Raw genomic sequence first — 13587 nt, 5'->3', positions numbered from 1 at the left:
TGAGGTAATGCGGTAGATTTCGAGACATTTTCGGGCATTAACTATTTATAATACTATTAATATGCCTGAATTCAAACGATAAACAAAGAGAGCATAAAATATGGCCGTTTAGCAACTGAAGACTAGATACCAGCTTTTGAACCAATTACAATATGGCGGAACCTGAAGCTACTCGAGACTCGCATCAGGGATTTAAGACGCAGCGTTGACGCTAAAGTAGGGGAAGTGGAATCGCACCCACGTCGGAATGAAAAACAGACCTCATGAGAGCATAAAATATGGCCGTTTAGCAACTGAAGACTAGATACCAGCTTTTGAACCGATAAAAATATTTCTGAGGTATCGATTCAGGCTGTTTTCCTACACGGACATGATTTTTTTTTTCAACAGGATTTTTGAAATTTTAAGTTACTGGAATAAAAAGGATAAAATTTTCAATTTATTACAGACCAAGTAAAATCGAGCGCTCTAAATCTGGATAGCACTATTGGTGGATTAGTATGTATTTGGAAAGATTTCGGGGATGGATCCTGATAAAAATACGACCAAACAAATTACAAAAAGTGAAAATACACTCGATTTTACTTGATAATTTGTACCTCTCTACTCCCTAGATAACATAACATATAATAACATCTACTAATACCTATCTAACTTTTAAAAAGATGAGACGTTACTTTTATAAAGTTAAATGAGCCCCTAATGGCAATAAAATATACATAATTACTAGAATAATCTCAAAATATTTTCAACAAGACATAATAAATACATTCACATACACATAAAGAATAGGTAATAAGAAATAATCATAATTGACAAAATATATAAACCTATCTACACGTCTACTATAGAAATATAATTAAATTTTATTTTTTGGAAATAAATAAATGCAACCAAATAGTGCACTAATGAAATCAAAAGTGACTCGATTGAAAAAGAAGAAAAGACAATTTTTTTAAATATACTAGGTACCTACTCTTTGTCTACATGCTACCTAAGCATTTTTTGGAAATAAATAAATGCAACCAAATAGTGCACTAATGAAATCAAAAGTGACTCGATTGAAAAAGAAGAAAAGACAATTTTTTAAATATACTAGGTAGGTACCTACTCTTTGTCTACATGCTACCTAAGATTTTTACAAAGTGTGTACCTAATACATCTATTAAAAAGAAACTAGAAAAAGTTTTGACAAAGAAGAACAAATTCAAGATCCCAAAGTTTTTTTTTTAAAATTAAAGAAAATGAATTCCACTTGCAAAAGCAAATCTGACCATTGCATTGGTCAGATTTGTCACTGCATCACATAAGCATAAGAACGAGAGTATTTATTTATTTAACGAGAATATGCGCGATGGACAAATAACACATCTGATAAATTAGGGGTCCAAAGCATGAAAACAAAACCATCACACGAAATCAAAATTGAATGGAAAAGATGTAAAAGAGTTAACCCTGGACGGAGGTAAAAATCATAGCATAATTTCAAAAGCCAAGGTAACTTATCTTTTCATAATTTAATTTTAATAATAATGATTGAGATTGATATTTTGAATCAAAAAGCAGATAGGTAACATTTTTTGTCATAATTAGGTATACCTTTAGATATACATGATTCTCTTCGTTACTTCCAAATCCATAAAACACCATGTGAATAATGTAATTTTCAGTACAAACACTTCAGATTATAGCAAGATGTACTCTTATAAATGTAATTTAGAATTACAGAATAACCTCACAAAGTAATTTTCGAAGATTTACAAAAAAATAAAAATTTAATTACACATATAAAACTATATCACACTTACAAGAGACACAATACTTCCTCTTTAGGTGCTGGGTCAACACGAGAAAACCAGAAATTTACCCTTTGAAATATTTGCAAACGAAAGACGAGAGCGCAAATATTTACAAAAGGTATAGTATGGGTTTACTAAATAATGATGATGTTATTGCTTTTTTGTGCCCTTAGTTTTATATTTATTACCTATTAAGGACACGAAAAAATCATCATCATCATTATTAGATGAAAGAAGATGCGCAGGACCGTGAGAAGTGGAGGAAACTCGGTTGATACCTGTCTTTTAGACAGATTTACAATTATATATATAAATTAAGGACACGAAAAACCAACACCATCATCATCATCATTTAGATTTAGACTGTCAGCTAAGGACAATTTTTTCCACTATGCTAACATAACCATCTCTATTCCCAACCTTCCCCAGCTGATTCCAGACAAGGAGAAGTTACACGCTGAAGTCCGACAGCTAGAAATCAACATTGACACATCTGATAAATTAGGGGTCCAAAGCATGAAAACAAAACCATCACACGAAATCAAAATTGAATGGAAAAGATGTAAAAGAGTTAACACTGGACGGAGCTCGGAGGTAAAAATCATAGCATAATTTCAAAACCCAAGGTAACTTATCTTTTCATAATTTAGTTTTAATAATAATGATTGAGGTACACCTTTAGTTATATATGATTCTCTTCGTTACTTCCAAATCCATAAAACATCATGTGAATAATGTAATTTTTAGTACAAACACTTCAGATTATAGCAAGATGTACTCTTATAAAAAATGTAATTTAGAATTGCAGAATAACCTCACAAAGTAATTTTCGAAGATTAACAAAAAAATAAAAATTTAATTACACATATAAAACTATATCACACTTACACAGATATGATCTTTAACATTGGTGTCTCTTTCCCCTACAGTGGAGAAAATAAGCTGACTTGTCATATCTTTTATGAGAATCACATAAAATGAGCACCAGTCCACACACTCAATTCATACAAAAAATAAGCAATTTCCTTTTTTCCACTTTCCTATTTTAACTTTAATAAAATAAAATGTCCTGTCTATTTTTGTTGATATGTACCCCCATTCATAGAATACATACAAAAATATGTATTCTGTGCTAAATGGGGGCAAACCTAGCACCTCCGGATCAAGAGTCATTGCCGGCACACGGGTGGGGAAGGTTACTCACCTCATTCCTTCTGTGGATTGAGATCTCAGGTTCTTGAGAAGTTGCGGTACGCCAAGCATGGCTTCGGTAAACACAGCCATGAAGCCGAGGCACTCAACGAACACGGTAGAGTTAATACACAGGAACGTTAGTAGTGACAGGGATATGGACAGGGCGAGGAGGAAATCCAAATAGGACTGGAAGTCCGTCCACTGCCAGAAGTACCTCCAGTCGAAATCTGAAAGCGGAAAAGAAAATTCAGGGTGTTAAGACCGCCACTCACGATGAGTTTTATGTTTTATCGCATGCGATTGTTTAATTTTTCCGGACACGGAAAACAAGATGACCGATCAGTCGAACTTATCGGATAGACAAGAAGGGACAAAAAGGGGAAAAAAAAAAAAAAAAAAAAAAAACTCGACACCGCTTTCGAATTACTATAAGACACATTCTGGTACAATAAAAATTTTGGTCAGAAAATTTCCGCCCTGGCCAGGATTCGAACCTAGCACCTCCGGAATCTGCGGATCAAGAGTCACTGCCGGCACACGGGTGGGGAAGGTTACTCACCTCATTCCTTCTGTGGATTGAGATCTCAGATTCTTGAGTAGTTGCGGTACGCCAAGCATGGCTTCGGTAAACACAGCCATGAAGCCGAGGCACTCAACGAACACGGTAGAGTTAATACACAGGAACGTTAGTAGTGACAGGGATATGGACAGGGCGAGGAGGAAATCCAAATAGGACTGGAAGTCCGTCCACTGCCAGAAGTACCTCCAGTCGAAATCTGAAAGCGGAAAAGAAAATTCAGGGTGTTAAGACCGCCCACTCACGCTGAGTTTTATGTTTTATCGCATGCGATTGTTTGTTTAATTTTTTCAGGACACGGAAAACAAGATGACCGATCAGTCGATCTTATCGGATAGAAATTCCCCACTCACGATGAGTTCTATCGCATGCGATGGACTGATGCGATCAGCGCAGCGCATGCGATAAAACTCATCGTGAGTGGCGGGCCAACAGTTTCTGAAGAAGCTTGCAGACGTTCGTAATGGCTTCCGAAGGAAGATCACACCGAACCAAATGGATTGGGGCAATGCGATAACTGTTCGACAGAACTCGAACATGCCTCTTACTCTTTTGATACTGAAATGCAAAAGACACAAGTTTAAGCCCAATGGAGAGATTCTTGTTCCTTGATGAAGGAACTGAGGGAGAGAATACGCAACAAAGTGGAGTTCACAAAATAGAAACTATGAAAAGTCTAGCATGAAGTTCAAAGTTCCTAATGAAGGCAAAAGCGCCAAAGTGAATTACTTAGCAAAGTTTCATAGAGAAGGTCGAAAGTGAATTAGAAAAATGGAAAAAGTTTGCGGTCCAACGTTTCATGAGGTAACTTCATTTTCCAAATGGACTTTGAAAAATTACTGAAGTGAGTAGATGTTGCAAATGTTACATCAAAGGAAATTATTTTGATGAGTGGTTAGTGGAGCAGAATAAAGCTCATATGGACTTCATTTCATGCAGAATTGAAAGCTATATCTTCCGTTAACAGAAGGGATATGCACCTAGGATTTCCCTATTTATCCACAGATACGTAACACAGGCTTTTCCGTATAGAACTTTGTAATTTTAGCCGACGACGCTATAAATGAGGTATTTGTTATTTATTTGTTACACTCTAAGCAACAAGCAAATGTGTGTAAATGAGGTATTTAATGCATTAATGCAGAAATAATACAATAGCCTTTGATGCTGCGCTGACACATTGGCTGATTAATTTGATTACAAAGACTATTCAATCAAATGAGCCTAGGAGATGTTGAAAGGGTTGAAACTCACCCTCGAAAGCTCATCTTCTATTTTTCCCAAAGCTATAGGTACCAGTGTTCTTTTTTTTTTAGGGCTTAATGGCAGGATTCTCACACAGTGAGCTCCTCCACCCAACCAACCACAGTACTCAAGAACGAGCTTTATTTTTATACCTACCAATCAGCCTCATACGGAACACCACATACACTCAGCTCTAGAAATGTACTCTTTACGAAGAGGGGAGATCCATTTGTTTTCATAAACAACCACATGCCTGGGTGAATGATAGGAAAAACAAGATACTCATTTGTTACCCATGCTCATTTATTAGCCTCACTTCAGTCATGTTTGCTACAGCACATTAATATTCTCTCGGTACTTCCCACGTACCAATGCTATAGTTGTTCATAATGGCCTCTCCTATATTTTAGTTCACATGTTCATAATGGATAGAGATGGGTAAAGAGTGAGTGAGTTATGAAAAAGAATTTCTCTTTTCAGTGAACTACTCGGTTAGAGTCAGATCCCATAACATTTAGCTAACTATGCCCATAGTCCATAGGGAGTTAGGACCTGACTCATTGAGTAGTTCAATAAAAAGAGTAGTTCTATTTCATGACTCACTCTTTACACATCTGTAATAATGGACAGGTTTAGACAACAGTTTTTGACGTAACAATGAAGTTGAGGGCATTCTTGAAGTGTGTGAACGATATTTCAGCAGCGAGAAATTCTAATTCATACAACCCTAGCGTCGTCGCATAGGCACCCCTATTGAATGCCTTTTGTTTAAGCTGCTACTAGTGCTCCTGCTCCCGAGGTATTATACTGAAATTGACGTCAAGTGTTGCTTTAGGGAGCTCATCTATTTATGAGATATGCCCGGGTCATCTACAGATAGCAATAGTATCTAATCTATCTATTAGTAATTTATTACGGGGTGAATTCAGCCTCGGGAGAATTACTGAAGAGCTAGATGTAATGTCATGTTTCAGGGAAAAAAAGTGAGTCTGATTCTGATATGGACCTTCAACAGTTAAAGAACATAATCTCACAAGAGAAAAAGTGCATTCCAAAAAGGCACTTGTAATTTTTCCATCACATTATTTTTAAATTTCAAAAATAAGAGTAGGAACTCATAAATTCAACGAAAAATACTACTGCTCGCGTTACATTAACCTCCATTTCTCATAAAACACGCAGATCACGCGATTTTCCGACCGGAATATGGAGCACGCCATGTTCCAACGCTAGGAAGAAGCACAGGCTACTCGTACAATTAAGTTTTAAACTTGCTTTAAATAAAGCTACCACGTTCCGTTCCTGTCGTTCCCTGTAAGATTCCCTTTTCCTGTAAGATGTTCGGGAAAAATAAAACACACAGACACCCTGAAACCACAGATAGCAAATCAATAAACAATACTGGTCGGGCTAATGGAACGCTATCCATTTCAAAGTACTACCCTGTCCTCCCTATCTTTTATAGGTACTTCCAATTATTTGTGTCCTTTTTCCCTCACTCCCAAGGACACGCTCTCCCTCTAAGTTTTATCTCTCTGTTTTTAGCCCGTCCTTCCTTTATTATTACGATAGTAATAAAAAGGTATAAGGAACGGACTATTGTATTCGCTTCGGCGAATGAAAGAAAAAGTTACGGAACACGTGATGTGGAAAAGTGAAACAAAAACTTTGAAGCTTTAAGTTTAAACCAATCCAGACAAAGGTTTACCCAGTCTTTTGACAAAGTAATTGTCTAAATCTTTCCGACCAATTACCACCTTTGTTATCTTTCGCACGCAAGCAATTCGGGATATTGTTCAAAATGCTTCGGTAAGTTATCTCCAATGATAATCTCAGAAGATCAGTTGCTAAGGCATTAGATTCATAACCGTGGAACTCCAAATCGAATCTCATCAATAGCGTCATAAAATAATAAAGTCACAAGAAGAACATTAATGCTGGGGTTTACCAACTCGGGATTGAGATGAAACGAGGATTTTCCGTACCTACCCTTGGACGGAACGACTTGAGATTTGATGATGATATTTAATAGCCAGGTCAACCTCTGATTGAACTCAATCCTATGAGCGCAGCGCATGCGATAAAACTCATTGTGAGTGGCGGGCCAACAGTTTCTGAAGAAGCTTGCAGACGTTCGTAATGGCTTCCAAAGGAAGATCACACCGAACCAAATGGATTGGGGCAATGCGATAACTGTTCGACAGAACTCGAACATGCTTCTTACTCTTTTGATACTGAAATGCAGAAGACACAAGTTTAAGCCCAATGGAGAGATTCTTGTTCCTTGATGATGGAACTGAGGGAGAGAATACGCAACAAAGTGGAGTTCACAAAATAGAAACTATGAAAAGTCTAGCATGAAGTTCAAAGTTCCTAATGAAGGCAAAAGCGCCAAAGTGAATTACTTAGCAAAGTTTCATAGAGAAGGTCGAAAGTGAATTAGAAAAATGGAAAAAGTTTGCGGTCCAACGTTTCATGAGGTAACTTCATTTTCCAAATAGACTTTGAAAAATTACTGAAGTGAGTAGATGTTGCAAATGTTACATCAAAGGAAATTATTTTGATGAGTGATGAGTGGTTGGTTAGTGGAGCAGAATAAAGCTCATATGGACTTCATTTCATGCAGAATTGAAAGCTATATCTTCCGTTAACAGAAGGGATATGCACCTAGGATTTCCCTATTTATCCACAGATACGTAACACAGGCTTTTCCGTATAGAACTTTGTAATTTTAGCCGACGACGCTATAAATGAGGTATTTGTTACACTCTAAGCAACAAGCAAATGTGTGTAAATGAGGTATTTAATGCATTAATGCAAAAATAATACAATAGCCTTTGATGCTGCGCTGACATATTGGCTGATTAATTTGATTACAAAGACTATTCAATCACAGAATTGAAAGCTATATCTTCCGTTAACAGAAGGGATATGCACCTAGGATTTCCCTATTTATCCACAGATACGTAACACAGGCTTTTCTGTATCCCCAAGATAATAAAGCTCAAGAAATTGTATCCCCATAAAGGTCCCTAACAAAACTGTAGGCATGATAGAACTTTGTAATTTTAGCCGACGACGCTATAAATGAGGTATTTGTTATTTATTTGTTACACTCTAAGCAACAAGCAAATGTGTGTAAATGAGGTATTTAATGCATTAATGCAGAAATAATACAATAGCCTTTGATGCTGCGCTGACACATTGGCTGATTAATTTGATTACAAAGACTATTCAATCAAATGAGCCTAGGAGATGTTGAAAGGGTTGAAACTCACCCTCGAAAGCTCATCTTCTATTTTTCCCAAAGCTATAGGTACCAGTGTTCTTTTTTTTTTAGGGCTTAATGGCAGGATTCTCACACAGTGAGCTCCTCCACCCAACCAACCACAGTACTCAAGAACGAGCTTTATTTTTATACCTACCAATCAGCCTCATACGGAACACCACATACACTCAGCTCTAGAAATGTACTCTTTACGAAGAGGGGAGAGCCTAGGAGATGTTGAAAGGGTTGAAACTCACCCTCGAAAGCTCATCTTCTATTTTTCCCAAAGCTATAGGTACCAGTGTTCTTTTTCTTTTTTAGGGCTTAATGGCAGGATTCTCACACAGTGAGCTCCTCCACCCAACTAACCACAGTACTCAAGAACGAGCTTTATTTTTATACCTACCAATCAGCCTCATACGGAACACCACATTCACTCAGCTCTAGAAATGTACTCTTTACGAAGAGGGGATATCCATTTGTTTTCATAAACAACCACATGCCTGGGTGAATGATAGGAAAAACAAGATACTCATTTGTTACCCATGCTCATTTGTTAGCCTCACTTCAGTCATGTTTGCTACAGCACATTAATATTCTCTCGGTACTTCCCACGTACCAATGCTATGGTTGTTCATAATGGCCTCTCCTATATTTTAGTTCACATGTTCATAATGGATAGAGATGGTTAAAGTAAAGAGTGAGTGAGTTATGAAAAAGAATTTCTCTTTTCAGTGAACTACTCGGTTAGAGTCCCATAACATGCGGTTAGAGTCAGATCCCATAACATTTAGCTAACTATGCCCATAGTCCATAGGGAGTTAGGACCTGACTCATTGAGTAGTTCAATAAAAAGAGTAGTTCTATTTCATGACTCACTCTTTACACATCTGTAATAATGGACAGGTTTAGACAACAGTTTTTGACGTAACAATGAAGTTGAGGGCATTCTTGAAGTGTGTGAACGATATTTCAGCAGCGAGAAATTCTAATTCATACAACCCTAGCGTCGTCGCATAGGCACCCCTATTGAATGCCTTTTGTTTAAGCTGCTACTAGTGCTCCTGCTCCCGAGGTATTATACTGAAATTGACGTCAAGTGTTGCTTTAGGGAGCTCATCTATTTATGAGATATGCCCGGGTCATCTACAGATAGCAATAGTATCTAATCTATCTATTAGTAATTTATTACGGGGTGAATTCAGCCTCGGGAGAATTACTGAAGAGCTAGATGTAATGTCATGTTTCAGGGAAAAAAAGTGAGTCTGATTCTGATATGGACCTTCAACAGTTAAAGAACATAATCTCACAAGAGAAAAAGTGCATTCCAAAAAGGCACTTGTAATTTTTCCATCACATTATTTTTAAATTTCAAAAATAAGAGTAGGAACTCATAAATTCAACGAAAAATACTACTGCTCGCGTTACATTAACCTCCATTTCTCATAAAACACGCAGATCACGCGATTTTCCGACCGGAATATGGAGCACGCCATGTTCCAACGCTAGGAAGAAGCACAGGCTACTCGTACAATTAAGTTTTAAACTTGCTTTAAATAAAGCTACCACGTTCCGTTCCTGTCGTTCCCTGTAAGATTCCCTTTTCCTGTAAGATGTTCGGGAAAAATAAAACACACAGACACCCTGAAACCACAGATAGCAAATCAATAAACAATACTGGTCGGGCTAATGGAACGCTATCCATTTCAAAGTACTACCCTGTCCTCCCTATCTTTTATAGGTACTTCCAATTATTTGTGTCCTTTTTCCCTCACTCCCAAGGACACGCTCTCCCTCTAAGTTTTATCTCTCTGTTTTTAGCCCGTCCTTCCTTTATTATTACGATAGTAATAAAAAGGTATAAGGAACGGACTATTGTATTCGCTTCGGTGTCTGTCTGTCTGTCCCCATAGAAGGACTTATCCAAACCTGGTCGACATATATATCAAATTAAAGGTCTTTTTACCAGGAACACGAAAGTGGTGGTGCAAATTTTGTCCAGAGAACCAAAAAGCCAAAAAATCAGAAAAAAGGGTTTTGGGGTATTTTTTTTCACATATTCATACACAAATGAGCTCTGATCTTGAAATTTGTCGCGACGACCTATGAACTCAAAGCGAGAAAGTTTTTTATAGTCTCTCATAATATGGCCATCCATTTTACCAACTTTTTTTTTTAAACCTAAAAAAAGGTTTGACAAAGGGAACTCTAATAACGGAAGTCTCATCGTTCTGAAATCGAAAAGAGAAGAAAGAGTCGGAAGACAGGATAGGAGAAAGTCAGCCGTTCCAAGGTAAGCATAAAGTTTTCCACGGGCGGAATTGAACCCGCGACTTAGGTATTACAGGTGCGCTATCTTCCAAGCCAACTAGGCTGGCTTTTAACAACTTTGAACGAACGTCATATTTTGCCATACCACGGTCATAAACACATTAATACGTTGGATAGAAGGGTTGGGGTTTGGGGTTTATTAGTAGAGGTATTTTAGAGTGTGGGGCTATAGAAGACTTGAGTACCATACGTCACCGTTCGGAAAGTGCTACTTTCAATGTTTGCTCTAGACTTGGACTTTACAACAGACCATTTCATAAACTTTGCGAGATAGTGAGTCAGATATGGGAAAATACTCCATAGACAAAGCTAGGGACAGGCAAACTAGTTTGAGAGTTATAGCAAACATATGTGTAGAAAATGGATCAGATTTTAGTTAGCGCATTATACTTAAGGATGTTTGTTTACTTAAGGGTTTAATAGGAGTATGCTTACTTTATCGCCTGTCAGAATATCATAAATACATTTTGTAAATATGCCAGAAAACTTGATGAGACGTCATCAACCCTAATGGACAGACTACTGCTTACTTTATCGCCTGTCAGAATATCATAAATACATTTGTAAATATGCCAGAAAACTTGATGAGACGTCATCAACCCTAATGGACAGACGATTTAGACGTTATTGTCGGAGATACTATCAAGCACCTCAACCTTCAGTAGTATTCTGATTGTATAAATTGATTGGTCCATCAATAACAGTGTTATGGTCTGTTATTGGAAAGAAACAGACGAATTGAAACAGGCAACTCTATTATCTATGTAATTCAATCAAATACGTTAAGTACATATTCTTATACGCGGATAAAGGTACAACTTCTGCCCTTAATAAGCTATTATTACCTATGCAATTCAATCAAACACTCTAAGTACATATTCTTACATACGGATAAAGGCACAATTTCTGCTTTTAATAAGCTCATCTTGGAGCAAGCAAAACTACTTGAACTTATTTTTCAAGCGAAGTAGAAAGACAAGCACTCCAAGTTTTCGTTATTTCACTGCCTCATCAGTGCTACTTGTGTTACTTCAAGTGCCCTTAAAAAGTGTGCTCGTGTTATAAGCTGCCTTACAGTTCATCAGCCACTAATGAATGCCCAACTAGGAAATAGGCCAGAAGGTAAAGGTAAGTAAAAATCCCCCTCTCTCTCTCTCTCTCTCTCTCTCTCTCTCTCTCTCTCTCTCTCTCTCTCTCTCTCTCTCTCTCTTACACGCTCTCTCTCTCTCACGCTCTCTCTCTCTCTGAGAGAAAAGGAAGAAAATGATATAAAGGAGAATGGGGAGGAATAAAACTGAGAAAAAGATAGAAGGAAGACAAGATAAGGGAGAGGAGAGGAAAGAATAGATTATCACTACTTAGTGAGTGGTAGGGTAATCTGGGAATCACTGTCAAAACTAGGTGCTAGGTGCATCTTCCCTGTCAGCCTTTTCCGGTCGAAATTCTAGAAAAGCTAAAAATAGTTCTGGAGTGGCAGGGCACAAATTATTTAGGTACTTTACTTATGGAAGTTACTTGTCTGGGGTAATGTTCTCTCTACTCTTTCTCTCCCTTTTATCCTGTCTTCTGTTTCTATTTTCTACAAATCCCTTTGGGTAAATGTTCAATGCATCACACTTCTTGGCAAACTTAAAGCATCCCCATTTTCTCCAGAAATTTTTCAGATGTATCTCTATCTTATACGTAGACATGGTGGCACTTTTCAGAACTTTTGAAGAACCTCTATGCCTCTATGGATTTTGGATTAGAATAATCTGTCAGAACTTTTGTATTTTCAGAACTCTATAAGGAATAGACTGTTTATTTAAATTAATTGTCAGAACTTTTGTATTTTCAGAACTCAAAGGATTAGATTATTTAAATTATTTTCGGAACTTTTGTATTTCATTCAGTAAGTAGGTACCTACATACTTTCTAGTTTCAAAACGGTAATCAATAGAATATTTCTAGAACTTTTGAACACTTTATGAACTGGAACGGAAATGGTAAATTTAGCTTTCTTTAAGATGTCTTAGATGTCCTTCTGAAATTTTCAATCAGGCAAGAATATTTCTAGAACTTTTGAACACTTTATGAACTGGAACGGAAATGGTAAATTTAGCTTTCTTTAAGATGTCCTTCTGAAATTTTCTATCAGGCAATAATGTACCTCCCTGGCCCACACCGGTAAAGATGGTGACATTTCAGTGACCCAGAATATTTCATCCAATAAACAACTTTCTTATTCCAATTGACTGAACACAGCAATGTAATAAAGGAAGGACGGACTAAAAACACATTAAATGGAGCAATTGAAGCATATATGCGAGAGCACTCCTCTTTTTCGATTTCCAAGAGCTAAACCTCTGAAAAGCAACGATTGCTCTCAAAATGTCAAATGTCACACACAACCTTTAGCATGAAAATGGTTCGTTCGAATATTTCTACATGGAATTTGAAATTGTGTTTCACTTTCGAGCGTTTTTTTTTTTACCTTCAAGGCGTTTGACAATTTGGTGAACGTGTTTTGATTTAAATTTGGTACAGGAGTGGCAACTTTCTTATTCCAATTGACTGAACACAGCAATGTAAAATAAAGGAAGGACGGACTAAAAACACATTAAATGGAGCAATTGAAGCAAACATGCGAGAGCACTTCTCTTTTTCGATTTCCACAAGAGCTAAACCTCTGAAAAGCAGCGATTGCTCTCAAAATGTCAAATGTCACACACAACCTTTAGCATGAAAATGGTTCGAATAACAATGGTTCGAATGGTTCGAATGGTGCGTTTGACAATTTGGTGAACGTGTTTTGATTTAAATTTGGTACAGGAGTGGACGGACGATAGAGAAGAGAAAAGAGAAGAAGAGGAGAGACAAGGGGAGGGAAAGAGACAAGAGGAGAAAGAGGAAAAAGAGTTTTATTGTTAAAATGATTTTGTAAAAAAATGGAAATTGAAAAAATCTGTTCACTAGAGAAACTAGTAGACTGTAAATTGTAACAAGCAGGGTCCGTCCCTCCGGGAATTTTTTAGCCCGTAGTGATTAGAGAATATCAGTACCTATGTACCTGCCTAATTTGTTTAATATTCAGTTTATTATTATTCTTGATTTGATTTTTTGATTTTACTTTCATGTAATGATTTAAAATCAAGTTTCGTATTCATGGCTTGCACCACGATGATCCACACGAG

The 13587-nt window shown here is 37.0% G+C and overlaps 1 protein-coding gene and 2 long non-coding RNA genes across 3 annotated transcripts in view; 1 reads left to right on the top strand and 2 right to left on the bottom strand.

The window, feature by feature from the left end:
- Positions 1-13587, bottom strand: part of LOC103504827 — a 29464-nt gene that overhangs the window by 9592 nt on the left and 6285 nt on the right. Inside the window, exon 3 of the mRNA XM_008469127.2 lies at positions 3553-3769. Within this exon, the coding sequence (XP_008467349.1) occupies positions 3553-3769 (217 nt within the window). The remainder of the gene's footprint in view (positions 1-3552; positions 3770-13587) is intronic.
- On the bottom strand, positions 476-1231 carry LOC108254634. The gene is made up of 2 exons (XR_001809928.2): positions 1130-1231; positions 476-994 (listed from the first exon to the last, which is right to left on the bottom strand). It is a non-coding gene; the product is annotated as an uncharacterized LOC108254634 (long non-coding RNA).
- On the top strand, positions 864-1576 carry LOC113465626. Its single transcript, XR_003390271.1, has 2 exons — positions 864-968; positions 1104-1576. It is a non-coding gene; the product is annotated as an uncharacterized LOC113465626 (long non-coding RNA).

The sequence above is a fragment of the Diaphorina citri genome, unplaced genomic scaffold (genome assembly GCF_000475195.1).
Source record: "Diaphorina citri unplaced genomic scaffold, Diaci psyllid genome assembly version 1.1 scaffold135, whole genome shotgun sequence".
Taxonomy (NCBI): Eukaryota; Metazoa; Arthropoda; class Insecta; order Hemiptera; family Psyllidae; genus Diaphorina; species Diaphorina citri.
This window is presented reverse-complemented; position numbering and strand designations above follow the sequence as displayed.